The sequence below is a fragment of the Callospermophilus lateralis genome, chromosome 10, assembly GCF_048772815.1.
Source record: "Callospermophilus lateralis isolate mCalLat2 chromosome 10, mCalLat2.hap1, whole genome shotgun sequence".
NCBI classification, from domain to species: domain Eukaryota; kingdom Metazoa; phylum Chordata; class Mammalia; order Rodentia; family Sciuridae; genus Callospermophilus; species Callospermophilus lateralis.
Genome location: NC_135314.1, coordinates 1,047,325 through 1,065,344, shown reverse-complemented (window position 1 = coordinate 1,065,344; position 18,020 = coordinate 1,047,325). Strand labels below are relative to the sequence as shown.

General features: G+C 65.8%; 1 protein-coding gene across 5 annotated transcripts in view; it reads left to right on the top strand.

The window, feature by feature from the left end:
* Col18a1 (collagen type XVIII alpha 1 chain) overlaps positions 1–18,020 on the top strand; it is a 100,898-nt gene that overhangs the window by 61,656 nt on the left and 21,222 nt on the right. For all 5 annotated transcript variants that reach the window (XM_076868070.2, XM_076868068.2, XM_076868067.2 and 2 more), the window contains 10 exons: positions 1,366–1,452; positions 2,408–2,467; positions 8,696–8,825; positions 12,462–12,538; positions 15,239–15,424; positions 15,732–15,758; positions 16,513–16,575; positions 16,649–16,735; positions 17,037–17,090; positions 17,210–17,368. In XM_076868070.2, coding sequence (XP_076724185.2) covers positions 1,366–1,452; positions 2,408–2,467; positions 8,696–8,825; positions 12,462–12,538; positions 15,239–15,424; positions 15,732–15,758; positions 16,513–16,575; positions 16,649–16,735; positions 17,037–17,090; positions 17,210–17,368 — 930 coding nt within the window. The remainder of the gene's footprint in view (positions 1–1,365; positions 1,453–2,407; positions 2,468–8,695; positions 8,826–12,461; positions 12,539–15,238; positions 15,425–15,731; positions 15,759–16,512; positions 16,576–16,648; positions 16,736–17,036; positions 17,091–17,209; positions 17,369–18,020) is intronic.

Here is an 18,020-nt window from a genome sequence, read left to right as displayed (position 1 = left end):
TGGCTCCATGCTCTTCACACCTCCCACGGGTGCACATGTGATCACACACGTGTGCATACGCCACACGTGTGCCCACGCCCCACGCCTCACAGGCACTGGCCAGCCCTCCGTGACCGTTGTGCTCCCAGAATCCCTCGTTGGATTGGCCACCCCTCACCTCTCCCATCACTGTCTAGTGGCTGTCCCTCTGTCCCTATTGGGATTTGGAGTTCGGCCTTGGCCCCTCTCTGCTGCCCTTGCCCTGAGTAGGGGCCACCTGCCCCTCAGATCGCCTGTTTACTGTCCAGCGTTATGGAAAGCGAGCTGACCCCTGCCCTAAGCCCTCTTAGTGTGACAGTGGTCAAAATGTGCATCTCCGAGTCGATGAGCTGTGGTCTCTGCTCAGGTGACAAGTGGAAGCATGAAGTGAAAGACACAGGAGACGCTGGAAGGAGCGTGTGGACACTTGCTGCCCAATGGGGAGGTCCTCCCAGAGTGAGCTCCAAGACGGGGGTGCTGGCGCAGGCAGAGATGCTGGCGGCTGGGCCGTGGGCGCCTGGCGTGGAGGCCTGGCACCGGGCCACCTCTCGCCGGGTTTCTGACATGGTGCTGCAGCCCCAGGGCCCCGTCAGCAGCTCCGCTGCAGACCCTCTGCGCTGCGGCTCAGGACGCTGGAGCCCTGCTGTCCTGTCCTGTCCACCTGCCTGGCGCGTGTCCTTGGCCTGGGGCCTGTCTGGTCACCCCTGCAGTGTAGCCCCACCCTCGTCCTGGGTGGCGTTCCCCATTAGAGACCACACAGAGACCCCTGTCTGGCGCCTGCCCAGGGAGCCCGAGGGTGCTGGTGAGGCTGCTCGGGTGGCGGTCACCAGGGTGAGGCTGGGTGGTGTTCAGTGGGAAAGGTGGCGCTGTGCGGAAAGTCCACCTGGTCCTGCCCAGTGGCCCAAGGCAGGACACCTCTAGCACTTCCTGAAGTATCACTGCATGCCTGACCCAAACCAGGACCAGGGCTGCTGGACCAGGCGTTGTCCTCCAGGACGCTCATCCTGTGTGCTCGAGGGCAGTGGTGCTCAGCCGCCCCTGCCCCAGCCCAGGTGTCTGTGGTGGGTGGTGCCAGGGTGGCCTCCCCAGGCACTGGATAGGGGTGAGGGCTCCCTCCGGGTCCTCCGGGTCTTCTTGCCACTCAGAACCCAGCCAAGAGAGGCAGCAGGGTCCGGGCCTCCCGCACCGCCCGGCGGGTGACCTGAGCAGCCTGTGTGGCTGAGGAAGCCCCCCAGGCCCCCCTCGCCCTCCTGAGGGCTGGGGCCGGGCTCAGGCGCTCCAGGCTGGGTCTCTGCACCCAGGTGCCTGCCCCAGGAGCCATGGTGACCCCTCACCCTCTGTGTCTAGGGAACGATCGCAGAGCTGACAGTGCGTGGGGACCCCCAGGTGAGCCCCCTGCGCTGCCTGGACCAGGAGGACGATGACGAGGATGGGGTGAGTGACCACGGGACTGGGACAGGTCCCCATGGGTGGTGGGGCTGGGGGTGGTGGCCCTGCCCTGGGGTCCCCAGTGATGTGCTGGGGAAAGTCCCCCAAGATGTGCGTTGGGTGCCAGGAGCCAGGGACAGCTTGTCCTTGCTGCCTGGCCTAGAACTTCCCACTGGTGACCACAGAACACAGAGCAGACCTCAGGATGCCGTGGGGAGCCCCAGCAGGTCACTGGCAGCCTGGAGGGTGCAGCTGGGCTGCGCTCAGTCTTGCAGCACCTAAGGAACAACCCCATGTGTCCATTGCCTCTGAGCCCGGCTGTGGCTGGCGGTGGGCAGACGTGTTACCACTTCACAGCCGTGTTTCCATGTGTGTGTGATAAAGCTACTGCTTTGTTCCCGGAGGGAAGTCCAGGATGTGGTCGGATCTTAGCCGGTGGCCAGGACAAACGCTGGCTCCAGGTGTTGCCTGCCGGCTGCTCAGGCTGTGGGCCCTCAACCCAGCCTTGACGCGGAGGTCCCTGGTGGGCCCAGATGCTGTGTTAAGTTCACAACACCCTGGCAGAGAAGGGCCACCCCTTGGGCCTTCCTGGCCCAGCCAGGGGCACAGTGGAGAGCAGAGGCCGTCCAGTGCAGGACTCTGTTCAGAGGCCAAGTCCACTCCGTGCTTGTCGGCCTGGGCAGGCAGTGGAGGAGGGCTGCTCCTGAGCACCTGCCGGCCCCTGGTTTCCTTCCCTGCCGCCACAGGACGGTGGCCAGGCGGCAGGAAAGCCGTGGGTCCTAGCCGTCCTCTGCAAGGCCACTCATCCTAGTGGTCCTCTGCAGGATGGTCCACTTGGTCAGATTAGACGGGTCTGCCTGACCAACAGGCGGACACTCAGATGGCCGTGTGGCTTCCAGGCCTTAATGGGCTGGGGTGGGCTGGGGTCACACCTCCTTCTTCGCTTCCCTACAATCTGCAGGCATCAGGAGACGCTGGGAGTGGCCTCGGGCAGGAGGACCAGCTTCGCAGGGAGGGAGCGGTGAGTAGCTGGACAGGTGGAACGCCTCAGGACACAGGGCAGGCCTCTGGCCCTGCCCGGCCCAACCAGCAGTAGGGGCATGCACACCTTGGCACGATTCCCCGTGTAATCATGCTAATGGGGCATGCGGAGGGCATGTCCACTGGCCTCGATGCTCCACAGGTGCCCTCTGTCCCTGGTGAGGGGGCCCTAGGCCAGGCCCTGGTCTCACCCTCTGGCCCTGGTGAGGGGCCCTAGGTCAGGACCTGGTCTCACCCTCTGTCCCTGGTGAGGGGGCCCTAGGCCAGGCCCTGGTCTCACCCTCTGTCCCTGGTGAGGGGACCCTAGGTCAGGACCTGGTCTCACCCTCTGTCCCTGGTGAGGGGCCCTAGGTCAGGACCTGGTCTCACCCTCTGTCCCTGGTGAGGGGCCCTAGGTCAGGACCTGGTCTCACCCTCTGTCCCTGGTGAGGGGCCCTAGGTCAGGACCTGGTCTCACCCTCTGTCCCTGGTGAGGGGCCCTAGGCCAGGCCCTGGTCACGCCCTCTGTCCCTGGTGAGGGGGCCCTAGGCCAGGCCCTGGTCTCACCCTCTGGCCCTGGTGAGGGGCCCTAGGTCAGGACCTGGTCTCACCCTCTGTCCCTGGTGAGGGGCCCTAGGTCAGGACCTGGTCTCACCCTCTGTCCCTGGTGAGGGGGCCCTAGGCCAGGCCCTGGTCTCACCCTCTGGCCCTGGTGAGGGGCCCTAGGCCAGGCCCTGGTCTCACCCTCTGGCCCTGGTGAGGGGGCCCTAGGCCAGGACCTGGTCTCACCCTCTGTCCCTGGTGAGGGGGCCCTAGGTCAGGCCCTGGTCTCACCCTCTGTCCCTGGTGAGGGGGCCCTAGGTCAGGCCCTGGTCCCACCCTCTGGCCCTGGTGAGGGGCCCTAGGTCAGGCCCTGGTCCCACCCTCTGGCCCTGGTGAGGGGCCCTAGGCCAGGACCTGGTCCCACCCTCTGGCCCTGGTGAGGGGCCCTAGGCCAGGCCCTGGTCCCACCCTCTGGCCCTGGTGAGGGGGCCCTAGGTCAGGACCTGGTCTCACCCTCTGTCCCTGGTGAGGGGGCCCTAGGTCAGGCCCTGGTCTCACCCTCTGTCCCTGGTGAGGGGGCCCTAGGTCAGGCCCTGGTCTCACCCTCTGTCCCTGGTGAGGAGGCCCTAGGTCAGGCCCTGGTCTCACCCTCTGTCCCTGGTGAGGGGGCCCTAGGTCAGGACCTGGTCTCACCCTCTGTCCCTGGTGAGGGGCCCTAGGCCAGGCCCTGGTCTCACCCTCTGTCCCTGGTGAGGGGGCCCTAGGCCAGGCCCTGGTCTCACCCTCTGTCCCTGGTGAGGAGGCCCTAGGCCAGGCCCTGGTCCCACCCTCTGTCCCTGGTGAGGGGGCCCTAGGTCAGGCCCTGGTCTCACCCTCTGTCCCTGGTGAGGGGCCCTAGGCCAGGACCTGGTCTCACCCTCTGTCCCTGGTGAGGGGCCCTAGGTCAGGCCCTGGTCTCACCCTCTGTCCCTGGTGAGGGGCCCTAGGCCAGGCCCTGGTCACGCCCTCTGTCCCTGGTGAGGGGCCCTAGGCCAGGACCTGGTCTCACCCTCTGTCCCTGGTGAGGGACCCTAGGTCAGGACCTGGTCTCACCCTCTGTCCCTGGTGAGGGGCCCTAGGCCAGGCCCTGGTCTCACCCTCTGGCCCTGGTGAGGGGGCCCTAGGCCAGGCCCTGGTCTCACCCTCTGTCCCTGGTGAGGAGGCCCTAGGCCAGGCCCTGGTCTCACCCTCTGTCCCTGGTGAGGGGGCCCTAGGTCAGGACCTGGTCTCACCCTCTGTCCCTGGTGAGGGGCCCTAGGCCAGGCCCTGGTCTCACCCTCTGTCCCTGGTGAGGGGCCCTAGGTCAGGCCCTGGTCTCACCCTCTGTCCCTGGTGAGGAGGCCCTAGGTCAGGCCCTGGTCTCACCCTCTGTCCCTGGTGAGGGGGCCCTAGGTCAGGCCCTGGTCTCACCCTCTGTCCCTGGTGAGGGGCCCTAGGCCAGGCCCTGGTCTCACCCTCTGGCCCTGGTGAGGGGGCCCTAGGCCAGGCCCTGGTCTCACCCTCTGGCCCTGGTGAGGGGCCCTAGGCCAGGCCCTGGTCTCACCCTCTGTCCCTGGTGAGGGGGCCCTAGGCCAGGCCCTGGTCTCACCCTCTGTCCCTGGTGAGGGGGCCCTAGGCCAGGCCCTGGTCTCACCCTCTGTCCCTGGTGAGGGGGCCCTAGGCCAGGCCCTGGTCTCACCCTCTGTCCCTGGTGAGGGGGCCCTAGGCCAGGCCCTGGTCTCACCCTCTGTCCCTGGTGAGGGGGCCCTAGGTCAGGCCCTGGTCTCACCCTCTGTCCCTGGTGAGGGGCCCTAGGTCAGGCCCTGGTCTCACCCTCTGTCCCTGGTGAGGGGCCCTAGGACAGGCCCTGGTCTCACCCTCTGTCCCTGGTGAGGGGGCCCTAGGCCAGGCCCTGGTCTCACCCTCTGTCCCTGGTGAGGGGGCCCTAGGCCAGGCCCTGGTCTCACCCTCTGTCCCTGGTGAGGGGGCCCTAGGCCAGGCCCTGGTCTCACCCTCTGTCCCTGGTGAGGGACCCTAGCCCAGGCCCTGGTCTCACCCTCTGTCCCTGGTGAGGAGGCCCTAGGTCAGGCCCTGGTCTCACCCTCTGTCCCTGGTGAGGGGGCCCTAGGCCAGGCCCTGGTCTCACCCTCTGTCCCTGGTGAGGGACCCTAGCCCAGGCCCTGGTCTCACCCTCTGTCCCTGGTGAGGAGGCCCTAGGTCAGGCCCTGGTCTCACCCTCTGTCCCTGGTGAGGGGCCCTAGGCCAGGCCCTGGTCTCACCCTCTGTCCCTGGTGAGGGGGCCCTAGGCCAGGCCCTGGTCTCACCCTCTGTCCCTGGTGAGGGGGCCCTAGGCCAGGACCTGGTCTCACCCTCTGTCCCTGGTGAGGGGCCCTAGGCCAGGCCCTGGTCTCACCCTCTGTCCCTGGTGAGGAGGCCCTAGGTCAGGCCCTGGTCTCACCCTCTGTCCCTGGTGAGGGGGCCCTAGGCCAGGCCCTGGTCTCACCCTCTGTCCCTGGTGAGGGGGCCCTAGGCCAGGCCCTGGTCTCACCCTCTGTCCCTGGTGAGGGGCCCTAGGCCAGGCCCTGGTCTCACCCTCTGTCCCTGGTGAGGGGGCCCTAGGCCAGGCCCTGGTCTCACCCTCTGTCCCTGGTGAGGGGCCCTAGGCCAGGCCCTGGTCTCACCCTCTGTCCCTGGTGAGGGGCCCTAGGTCAGGCCCTGGTCTCACCCTCTGGCCCTGGTGAGGGGCCCTAGGTCAGGCCCTGGTCCCACCCTCTGTCCCTGGTGAGGGGGCCCTAGGTCAGGACCTGGTCTCACCCTCTGTCCCTGGTGAGGGGGCCCTAGGTCAGGACCTGGTCTCACCCTCTGTCCCTGGTGAGGGGGCCCTAGGTCAGGACCTGGTCTCACCCTCTGTCCCTGGTGAGGGGCCCTAGGCCAGGCCCTGGTCTCACCCTCTGTCCCTGGTGAGGGGCCCTAGGCCAGGCCCTGGTCTCACCCTCTGTCCCTGGTGAGGGGGCCCTAGGCCAGGCCCTGGTCTCACCCTCTGTCCCTGGTGAGGGGGCCCTAGGCCAGGCCCTGGTCTCACCCTCTGTCCCTGGTGAGGGGCCCTAGGTCAGGCCCTGGTCTCACCCTCTGTCCCTGGTGAGGGGGCCCTAGGCCAGGACCTGGTCTCACCCTCTGTCCCTGGTGAGGGGCCCTAGGTCAGGACCTGGTCTCACCCTCTGTCCCTGGTGAGGGGGCCCTAGGCCAGGCCCTGGTCTCACCCTCTGTCCCTGGTGAGGGACCCTAGGTCAGGACCTGGTCTCACCCTCTGTCCCTGGTGAGGGGCCCTAGGCCAGGCCCTGGTGTCACCCTCTGTCCCTGGTCAGGGGGCCCTAGGCCAGGCCCTGGTCACGCCCTCTGTCCCTGGTGAGGGGCCCTAGGCCAGGCCCTGGTCACGCCCTCTGTCCCTGGTGAGGGGCCCTAGGCCAGGCCCTGGTCTCACCCTCTGTCCCTGGTGAGGGGGCCCTAGGCCAGGCCCTGGTCACGCCCTCTGTCCCTGGTGAGGGGCCCTAGGCCAGGCCCTGGTCTCACCCTCTGTCCCTGGTGAGGGGCCCTAGGTCAGGCCCTGGTCTCACCCTCTGTCCCTGGTGAGGGGGCCCTAGGCCAGGCCCTGGTCTCACCCTCTGTCCCTGGTGAGGGACCCTAGGTCAGGACCTGGTCTCACCCTCTGTCCCTGGTGAGGGGCCCTAGGCCAGGCCCTGGTGTCACCCTCTGTCCCTGGTGAGGGGGCCCTAGGCCAGGCCCTGGTCACGCCCTCTGTCCCTGGTGAGGGGCCCTAGGCCAGGCCCTGGTCACGCCCTCTGTCCCTGGTGAGGGGCCCTAGGCCAGGCCCTGGTCTCACCCTCTGTCCCTGGTGAGGGGGCCCTAGGCCAGGCCCTGGTCACGCCCTCTGTCCCTGGTGAGGGGCCCTAGGCCAGGCCCTGGTCTCACCCTCTGTCCCTGGTGAGGGGCCCTAGGTCAGGCCCTGGTCTCACCCTCTGTCCCTGGTGAGGGGGCCCTAGGCCAGGCCCTGGTCTCACCCTCTGTCCCTGGTGAGGGGGCCCTAGGCCAGGCCCTGGTCCCACCCTCTGTCCCTGGTGAGGGGCCCTAGGTCAGGCCCTGGTCTCACCCTCTGTCCCTGGTGAGGGGCCCTAGGCCAGTCCCTGGTCTCACCCTCTGTCCCTGGTGAGGGGGCCCTAGGCCAGGCCCTGGTCCCACCCTCTGTCCCTGGTGAGGGGCCCTAGGTCAGGCCCTGGTCTCACCCTCTGTCCCTGGTGAGGGGCCCTAGGTCAGGACCTGGTCTCACCCTCTGTCCCTGGTGAGGGGCCCTAGGTCAGGCCCTGGTCTCACCCTCTGTCCCTGGTGAGGGGCCCTAGGTCAGGACCTGGTCTCACCCTCTGTCCCTGGTGAGGGGGCCCTAGGTCAGGCCCTGGTCCCACCCTCTGTCCCTGGTGAGGGGCCCTAGGTCAGGACCTGGTCTCACCCTCTGTCCCTGGTGAGGGGCCCTAGGTCAGGACCTGGTCTCACCCTCTGTCCCTGGTGAGGGGCCCTAGGCCAGGCCCTGGTCACGCCCTCTGTCCCTGGTGAGGGGGCCCTAGGTCAGGCCCTGGTCTCACCCTCTGGCCCTGGTGAGGGGACCCTAGGTCAGGCCCTGGTCTCACCCTCTGTCCCTGGTGAGGGGGCCCTAGGCCAGGCCCTGGTCTCACCCTCTTTCCCTGGTGAGGGGCCCTAGGCCAGGCCCTGGTCTCACCCTCTGTCCCTGGTGAGGGGCCCTAGGCCAGGACCTGGTCTCACCCTCTGTCCCTGGTGAGGGGCCCTAGGTCAGGCCCTGGTTACGCCCTCTGGCCTGGGGTGCCCTTGGCCTCCTGTTGCCCATTAGCTTGTAGATGGCCTGGGGAGCGACAGGCTTCAAACTGCAGAGGCATCTCCGCAGGGGCCACAGCGGCTTCCTGAGGGGCCCAGCTGAGCGGAGGAGCCACATTGAGCCCTGTCCCAGGAGGTACAGAGCCTGGACCCCTGGTGTCCCCCCACAGGCCTGGGGCTCTGTGGGGCCAGCAGTTGGCAGGGTCCCAGGAGGCCCCTGGTGTCCCCCCACAGGCCTGGGGTTCTGTGGGGCCAGCAGTTGGCTGGGTGCCCACTGTGTCCATGAGCCACGGTACCAATGCTGTCCCCAGGAGGCAGGCCACACAGCATGGCTGGGAGGCTGCTGGCCACGGCCAGTCTGTCCTCGACGTACCACAGCCACCGAGAACCAGGGAGGTGGTCTTCAGAGCAGGCTGCGTCACCCTGGTAGCACCGTGCTGGAGGCTGGGCCAGGCAGATAGTCCCGCTGTGACCTAAGGAGGACATCTCCCCAGTGTGGCCACAGGTCCCCTGGAGCACTGCTCTGTGGCACTGTCTGGCCCTCCCGGGTCCCCACGCAACCAGGGGACTCTGTCCCTGGTGCTCAGAACGCAGAGGCTTGGGGTTGGGGACCTGCGGGGGCCGACACCACCCCACACCCTGAGCCAAGGGCTCTGCAGAGGCCGGCCTCCTCCTGGACAGCGGGCTCTCTAACCCTGCGGACGCCCACACGGAGCCATTCCCAGCCCGCCATCGAGCCGTGGCTGCTGGGCACATGCACAGGACCCCCTTCCGCTCCCCTCCCTAGGTCGTGGCCCTGAGACCCAGCCTCCCCCAGCCTCCTCCGGTCACCTCTCCCCCCTTGGCCAGCGGCAGCAGCACGGAAGATTCTAGAAGTAAAGAGATCAGGGCAGGCACCACAGAGGCTCCGCCAGAAGGTGAGACTCTCCTGGGAGAGGTATTGAGCTCATTCACGCACATGCACGCATGTGTGTGTGTGATGTGTGTGGGTGTGGTGTGTGTGTGTCTGTGTGTGTGATGTGTGGTGTGTATGATGTGTGGTGTGTGTGTGTGGTGTGTGTGTGTGTGTGTGTGTCTGTGTGTGTGTGGTGTGTGTGTGTGACGTGTGGTGTCTGTGTGTGTGTGATGTGTGGTGTGTGTGTGTGTGTAGTGGGTGTGTGTGGTGTGTGTGTGGTGGGTGTGATTGTGGTGTGTATGTGGTATATTTGTGTGTGTGTGTGTGTGGTGGGTGTGTGGTGTGTGTGTGTGTGTGTGATGTGTGTGTGTGTGTGTGTGTGATGTGTGATGTGTGGTGTGTGTAGTGTGTGATCTGTGGTGTGTGTGTGGTGTGTGTGTGGTGGGTGTGATTGTGGTGTGTATGTGGTATATTTGTGTGTGTGTGTGTGTGTGGTGGGTGTGTGGTGTGTGTGTGTGTGTGTGATGTGTGGTGTGTGTGTGTGTGGTGTGTGTGTGTGTGTGTGTGTGTGTGTGTGGTCCTGGTGAGGAGGCCCTAGGCCAGCCTCTGGTCACAGTGTGTGTTTGTGTGTGTGTGTTTGTGTGTGTGGTTTGTGTGTGGTGTGTGTGTGAAGTGTGTGTGTGTGGTGTGTGTGAGTGTGTGGTTTGTATGTGGTGTATGTGGTGTGTGTGTGTGGAGTGTGTGTGTGTGTGTGGTGTGTGTGTTGTGTGTGTGTGTGTGGTGTGTGTGTGGAGTGTGTGTGTGTGTGTGGTGTGTGTGGTTTGTGTGTGGTGTGTGTGGTGTGTGTGTGGAGTGTGTGTGTGTGTGGTGTGTGTGTGAAGTGTGTGTGTGTGAAGTGTGTGTGTGTGTGTGTGTGAAGTGTGTGTGGTGTGTGTGTGGAGTGTGTGTGTGTGTGAAGTGTGTGTGGTTTGTGTATGGTGTGTGCGAAGTGTGTGTGTGGTGTGTGTGAGTGTGTGGTTTGTATGTGGTGTATGTGGTGTGTGTGTGGTGTATATGTGAAGTGTGTGTGTGTGAAGTATGTGTGTGTGTGAAGTGTGTGTGTGGTGTGTGTGGAGTGTGTGTGTGTGGAGTGTGTGTGTGTGTGGTGTGTGTGTGTGGAGTGTGTGTGTGTTAGGTGTGTGTGTGTGTGGTGTGTGTGTGGAGTGTGTGTGTGGAGTGTGTGTGTGTGGAGTGTGTGTGTGTGTGGTGTGTGTGTGTGGAGTGTGTGTGTGTTAGGTGTGTGTGTGTGTGGTGTGTGTGTGAAGTGTGTGTGTGGAGTGTGTGTGGTTTGTATGTGGTGTATGTGGTGTGTGTGGTGTGTGTGTGTGTGGTTTGTGTGTGGTGTGTGTGTGGTGTGTGTGTGGAGTGTGTGTGGTTTGTATGTGGTGTATGTGGTGTGTGTGGTGTGTGTGTGTGTGTGGAGTGTGTGTGTGTGTGGTGTGTGTGTGGAGTGTGTGTGTGTGTGGTGTGTGTGTGGAGTGTGTGTGTGTGTGGTGTGTGTGTGAAGTGTGTGTGTGTGTGGTGTGTGTGTGAAGTGTGTGTGTGGTGTGTGTGTGGTGTGTGTGTGAAGTGTGTGTGTGTGTGTGTGTGTGTGAAGTGTGTGTGTGTGTGTGTGTGTGTGTGAAGTGTGTGTGTGTGTGTGGTGTGTGTGTGGAGTGTGTGTGTGTGTGGTGTGTGTGTGGAGTGTGTGTGTGACCTATGTGTGTTGCGTTTGTGGGTGTGGTGCGTGTGGTAGGTGAGGACTGTCCCCCTGGCTGGGGACCCTCGAGTGGGGAGGACAGGCAACCCTGCTGTGGCCCTGGCCTCCTGCTCTCCCTCACTTCCTGTGAGTCCCCCGTGGACGCCCGCGGGCTGGACCTGCAGGGCAGGCCTGCAGCGCCTCAACACAGCACAGTGACTGTCTCGGGCGTTCACTGTCCAGGGCAGTTAGGAGCCCACGGCTTCGGCGGCTTGGCACCCACGCCCGGTCCTCAGTCCTGTGGGTGCCAGCGGCTGGGCCTGGGGGCTCTGGGAGGAACGGTTCCGGGCGTGCAGGGCGCTGGCAGAGCGGGGCTCCGCCCGGCTGGGCCTGGGTCCCCGAGGCCCTGGGGGGCGTGGCTTGGTCCGGGTCCCTTTGCGTTGTTGTTGGGTACAGTCCACATGCCCAGCCGCACTCGCTTCGACATGCAATTTGATGGGTTCTGACCTATGTCTGCCCTGTGAAGCCACCCCACGGGGAGCAGTGGACGCTGCAGCCCCAGGGCCCTGCTGCCCCTGGTGGCCCCAGCCCCCCCCAGCAGCTCTCCAGGTAGTGACGGCCTCCAGTCACTCAGGTGGGCATCGCCGTGTCCTACTCAAGACTTGTCCACGCCGGGGTCATCAGCAGTCCCTGGCCCCTGTTCTCTTGCTGCATGGTTCTCCGTGGTGGAGGCCACCACCTGTCCATCTGTTTACCTGGCCACAGGGCAGCCCCTGGTTTGGGGCTGACAGAGGAAACCTCCTGAGGGTTCCAGGGAGCCCCCCCCCAGGTCTTTCTGGGCAGCAGGTGCAGGGCAGGTGCAGGGTTGGCCAGTGGCTTGCACTGCCCTGGAAGGCCACTGGCCACTGGCAGTTGTGTGGCCAAAGAGCCTTGGATGCCGCCACCACCAAGCTCAGCCGAGGACAAGTGTCCGGGCACCGAGTCAGACCCAGGGTGGGGCCCGTGTACAGCCGAGGTGATGAGATTCCCCCGAGACTCAGGACGTGGCAGCCCCTAGGTCCCCAGGAAGCCTGGGGCTCGGCAGGAGCTGCTTCCCTGCTGACTGTGTGCCCGCGTGGTTGGGCAGAGCCTGCCCGGGAGCCATCTGCAAGCCTGGCCCAGATCCCGAAGCCGGGAGAGCCCGCCCGTGTGTGCCCCTGGCTGGTGGCAGCAGCTGCTCTGGCTGGGGAGGGCAGAGGAAGGGGCCAGGCTGCTCTGCGGCTCCCTCTGCGTGGCTCCTGTCGTCCTGGGCCTTTTGTTTCTACGAACCTGGGAAGAGCAAGAGACGGATTGGGCCAGGCTTCGGCCTAGGGGAAGCAGTTTGCTGACCATAGCTGTACGCCGCAGGAGAGGAGATAGCACAAGGCGTGATCCTGGTTGGGTGTCCCCAGCACCACTGTCCCAGAGAACAGGCCACAAGGACACTGAGGGGCCAGCGGGAAACAGGGCGGTGTGGCAGGTCAGCGCAGGTCAGCCTTAGCTTTGCTGATCGTGGCCACTGGTCTCCAGAGGACTCCACTCTCCTCCTTGGGGGAGGCCACAGCATTCACAGAGCAGCCTCATGGTCAGTGCCATAGACCCTCAGGTGGCTCTGAAAGAGAGGTGACGGAGAGGTCGTGGGGAGACGAGGCCGTGGGCGACTGCGATGGCCGTGGGCGACTGCGATGGCCGTGGTCTGGCTGAAGGCTGGGCCTTCCTGTTGGTTTTGTGTGGTGGAGCTCTCGGTGGCCGGGGTCTGTGGGTTGCTCAGAATGCTGCGTGGTCGTGTAAGGTGGGGACTGTCCCCTGGATGCTGCACCGTCCCCCAGCCCCAGGCTCTCCTTGGGAGCGTCCCTGGGGCAGCACAGCCCAGGGCAGGAGGGCAGAGCCTGGGGTTGGAGGCTGACCACGGTCTCTCTGCAGTTCAGACCCTCCCTGGCTCAGATTTGGATGGCACTAGGGATGAGAGCGCCCGGAGCCCTGGAAGCAGCCTGGACAGGGTGAGTCCACTCCCATGACCCTGAGCCTGGGGACCCAGGGCCCTGGGCACCTCCAGGTCCACACACTGTGATCCTAACAGAGCCCCTCGAGCCCCATGCCCCGCCCCATGCCCTGTCCACCCTGTGTCCTCTCTGCACGTCCACCCCGTGTCCCCTCTGCTCGTCCACCCGTGTCCCCTCTGCTCGTCCACCCCGTGTCCCCTCTGCTCGTCCACCCCGTGTCCCATCTGCTCGTCCACCCCGTGTCCCCTCTGCTCGTCCACCCCGTGTCCCCTCTGCTCGTCCACCCCGTGTCCCCTCTGCTCGTCCACCCCGTGTCCCCTCTGCTCGTCCACCCCGTGTCCCCTCTGCTCGTCCACCCCGTGTCCCCTCTGCACGTCCACCCCGTGTCCCCTCTGCACGTCCACCCCGTGTCCCCTCTTCACGTCCACCCCGTGTCCCCTCTGCACGTCCACCCCGTGTCCCCTCTTCACGTCCACCCCGTGTCCCCTCTGCTCGTCCACCCCGTGTCCCCTCTGCTCGTCCACCCCGTGTCCCCTCTGCTCGTCCACCCCGTGTCCCCTCTGTTCGTCCACCCGTGTCCCCTCTGCTCGTCCACCACGTGTCCCCTCTTCACGTCCACCCGTGTCCCCTCTGCTCGTCCACCCCGTGTCCCCTCTTCACGTCCACCCCGTGTCCCCTCTTCACGTCCACCCCGTGTCCCCTCTTCACGTCCACCCCGTGTCCCCTCTGCTCGTCCACCCGTGTCTCCTCTGCTCGTCCACCCCTTGTCCCCTCTTCACGTCCACCCGTGTCCCCTCTGCTCGTCCACCCCGTGTCCCCTCTTCACGTCCACCCCGTGTCCCCTCTGCACGTCCACCCCGTGTCCCCTCTTCACGTCCACCCGTGTCCCCTCTTCACGTCCACCCCGTGTCCCCTCTGCACGTCCACCCCGTGTCCCCTCTGCACGTCCACCCCGTGTCCCCTCTGCTCGTCCACCCCGTGTCCCCTCTGCACGTCCACCCCGTGTCCCCTCTGCTCGTCCACCCCGTGTCCCCTCTGCTCGTCCACCCCGTGTCCCCTCTGCACGTCCACCCCGTGTCCCCTCTGCTCGTCCACCCCGTGTCCCCTCTGCACGTCCACCCCGTGTCCCCTCTGCTCGTCCACCCCGTGTCCCCTCTGCTCGTCCACCCGTGTACCCTCTGCTCGTCCACCACGTGTCCCCTCTTCACGTCCACCCGTGTCCCCTCTTCACGTCCACCCCGTGTCCCCTCTGCACGTCCACCCCGTGTCCCCTCTGCACGTCCACCCCGTGTCCCCTCTGCACGTCCACCCGTGTCCCCTCTGCTCGTCCACCCGTGTCCCCTCTGCTCGTCCACCCCGTGTCCCCTCTGCTCGTCCACCCCGTGTCCCCTCTGCTCGTCCACCCCGTTTCCCCTCTGCACGTCCACCCCGTGTCCCCTCTGCTCGTCCACCCCGTGTCCCCTCTGCACGTCCACCCCGTGTCCCCTCTGCACGTCCACCCGTGTCCCCTCTGCTCGTCCACCCGTGTCCCCTCTGCTCGTCCACCCCGTGTCCCCTCTGCTCGTCCACCCCGTGTCCCCTCTGCTCGTCCACCCCGTTTCCCCTCTGCACGTCCACCCCGTGTCCCCTCTGCTCGTCCACCCCGTGTCCCCTCTGCTCGTCCACCCCGTGTCCCCTCTGCACGTCCACCCCGTGTCCCCTCTGCACGTCCACCCCGTGTCCCCTCTTCACGTCCACCCGTGTCCCCTCTGCTCGTCCACCCCGTGTCCCCTCTGCACGTCCACCCCGTGTCCCCTCTTCACGTCCACCCCGTGTCCCCTCTGCTCGTCCACCCCGTGTCCCCTCTGCACGTCCACCCGTGTCCCCTCTGCGCGTCCACCCCGTTTCCCCTCTGCGCGTCCACCCCGTGTCCCCTCTGCTCGTCCACCCCGTGTCCCCTCTGCACGTCCACCCCGTGTCCCCTCTTCACGTCCACCCCGTGTCCCCTCTGCACGTCCACCCCGTGTCCCCTCTTCACGTCCACCCGTGTCCCCTCTGCTCGTCCACCCCGTGTCCCCTCTGCACGTCCACCCCGTGTCCCCTCTTCACGTCCACCCCGTGTCCCCTCTGCACGTCCACCCCGTGTCCCCTCTGCTCGTCCACCCCGTGTCCCCTCTGCTCGTCCACCCCGTGTCCCCTCTTCACGTCCACCCCGTGTCCCCTCTGCTCGTCCACCCCGTGTCCCCTCTGCTCGTCCACCCCGTGTCCCCTCTGCTCGTCCACCCCGTTTCCCCTCTGCATGTCCACCCCGTGTCCCCTCTGCTCGTCCACCCCGTGTCCCCTCTGCACGTCCACCCCGTGTCCCCTCTGCTCGTCCACCCCGTGTCCCCTCTGCTCGTCCACCCCGTGTCCCCTCTGCACGTCCACCCCGTGTCCCCTCTGCACGTCCATCCCGTGTCCTCTGCATGCCCACCCCGTGTGCTCTGCATGCCCACCCTGTGTCCTCTTAACGTCCACCCCGTGTCCTCTGAATGCCCACCCTGTGTCTTCTGCACATCCACATCTTGTCCCCTCTGCACGTCCACCCCGTGTCCTCTGCATGTCCACCGTGTCCTCTGCACGCCTACCCTGTGTGCCCTTTCTAGGATTCTGTGGCCACAGCATGGAGAAGAACTGGGCAGGTCACCGTAGCCCGTCTTCTCCTGTCTTTGTCTCCAGGGAGGCCTGAAGGGACAAAAGGGGGAGCCCGGAGCTCAGGGCCTGCCTGGCCCCGTCGGTCCTCCAGGCCCTGCAGGCCCAGTGGTGCAGGGTTCCAATGCACAGCCTGTCCCTGGGGCACAGGGACCCCCGGGACCTCCAGGGCCACCAGGGAAGGATGGTGCCCCAGGAAGGGATGGTGAGCCGGTGAGTACTGTCCACCTCGTGGTCTGGCTGGAGGTGGGGCTGGTGAGAGTGGACTCAGGCCAGAGCAGCAGCACCCTGGGACCCTGGGTGCCCAGAAGCAGCCATCTGCCTGGGACGGGAGGTGGAAGGGGGTCGGGGTGTGGGAGGTAGGACCTGGGGAGAGCGGCCCCCGAGACCTGAGCTCTGCTGCAGGGCGCCTCCCTGTGGTAGAGGGGTTCTGTCTAAGCTGAGGTGCGCTTGTGTGTTCAGACTCCGGGAGGCGCTGCAGGGTGGCCCCTTGGTTAACGGTCTCTCTTGCACGTTCCAGGGAGAGCCGGGGGAAGACGGAAGGCCCGTAAGTCTGCTTTTCTTTCTGAGCCAGATGTCCTCACGGTGTCAGGCCTTTAGACCCAGCCGGGGCTATCACAGAGAAACCGTCTCCAAAGTGCAACTTCACTTTGTGAAGAAAATTCCAGTCTAAGTGCTGGTGGCTCCCTTAGGTGCTGGGACGTTGGCTGACTGCCAGGTGCCCGGAGGGAGGGCGGGCAGGCCTGGGAGGGGGGCCCCCGGACCTGGAGTTCCTGCCTGGAGAGTGTTGAAAACAAGGAGGGCCACCTCCAGGGACAGAGGACGCAGGGCGGCAGGTGGAGGGGAACAGCTGGCCAACAGGCTATGCCGCCAGGAGGCAGAGAGCGGGGCCCGGGCCAGCCCCAAGGAAGCAGGGGCAGGTCTTCCCGCTGGCCAGAGGAGCCCCTGGGGACCACTGTGCCCCTGGAGGCAAAGCCACCCGGAGGCGAGGCCGCGTGAGGCCCGAGAGGGTCTGGCTGGCAGTGTCCTAGCCTCCGAGCTCACAGGGAGGGCACACATGAGCGTCCACGTGTGTGGCCAAGCCTCCATTGTGGGCGAGGTGGGACTCCCTGGTGGGTGCCACACGGTCTGGTGTGCTCAAGGGCGTCCCTCGCAGCAGGTGGGTCACCTTCGAGTCCTCACTCTGGGGGCCCCTTGGTGACATGGTGCCATCCTGGTTCCTGGACTCCTCTGTCCCTTGCTCTGGGAGAGGAGCGTCCAGGACAGCAGGCTCAGGCTGACCCCAGCACCTTGTCTTCCAGGGTGACACTGGGCCACAGGGCTTCCCGGGGACTCCAGGAGATACGGGCCCCAAGGGCGAGAAGGTGAGTGCGCAGAGCCCCCCGTCCCAGCCTCTGGGCCATGAGCCTTGGTGTGACATGTCTGTCTGGTGTCCAGGGAGATCCTGGGATCGGGCCGAGAGGACCCCCAGGACCCCAAGGGCCTCCAGGGCCACCGGGACCCTCCCTCAGACAGGACAAGCTGGTGAGTCCTCTTCCTCCAGCCTGAGAATGGCCTCCTGGTGTCCGGCCTGGGGGACCACCTTCCTCTGGCTCACAGGGCTTGCAGGGCCATGGCCAGCTCTGAGTGGCCACGGGTGGCCCTGGACCCCTTTGTGTCTTTGGGGCCAGTACAGGGTACTGCTCGCTTCTCTTTGCTTCTGGTTGGGGGAGTCCTGCATGTCTGCTGTGGGCAGTGGTCAGGGTACAGCTTGACAGGGCCAGCCCGGTGCTGGGCAGGGCAGGGCCTCTCTCCTAAGGACAGGCCTCCCTGGCTGTCCCCTCAGACCTTCATCGACATGGAAGGCTCCGGCTTTGGTGGTGACCTGGAGAGCCTCAGGGTGAGTGGCAGCTGCCTGCTCTCCCCCTGGGCGGGTGGAACAGTTGTGGCCCCCATGAGGCCCAGCAGGGACCCTGGGGTGGGCAAGGCTGTGTGGGCCCTGATGGTCTGTCTCTGCAGGGCCCACGTGGCTTCCCTGGCCCCCCTGGGCCTCCGGGTGTCCCAGGCCTGCCTGGGGAGCCTGGCCGCTTTGGCATGAACAGCTCCCATGTTCCGGGACCCGCTGGCCTCCCTGGGGTTCCTGGGCGCGACGGATCCCCTGGGCTTCCAGGCCCCCCGGTGAGTCTGGCTGTTCACCAGTGGGGCCCTGTCTGCTGGGAACGGGGTTCAGTGCCTACCTGGGCCCTCCCCTGGCCACCTGGCCTCCCTAGTCCTGGCCCCCAGCCCATTCCTCCAGGTGGGCCGTGTACCTGGGCCATTCCTGGGGTCAGAGGGCCTGTGTGGGCCACCCTGTAGTCCTGGGGGTGCCGATGGGTTGGTGGACCTCTCTGGCCTGGGCAGGTCTACTGAGCTCACAGTGCCTCCCAGTGAGGACGGAGAGGGGGTGAGCCTCCCGGTGGGGACGGAGAAGCAAGAGCCTCATCAGGGCCCACTGGGGGCAGGTGGAGCCCCTGTGGCCTGCTGCCCGTCGGCACGGTACCCACAGAGTCATTGCTGCCAGCAGCGTGGCTCCTTGGCCACATAATTCAGTGGGCCCGCAGGGCTTCTTCCACGGCACGCTTCTGCACCCGGGTGACCAGGAAAGCCAAGTGGGCCCCCTGCCAGCCGGCCTCTCGGAAGCACGTCATGGTATTCCCAACCACTGCAAGCTACCTGCCGTGCTCCACGGGGTCCCTGGTCACTTCTTGTCCTCTTGAATTTGATTGGCAACTTGAAAAGGAGAGACTGGGTGTGTGGCGACAGGGGCGATCCCAGACACCTGGAGGTGTGG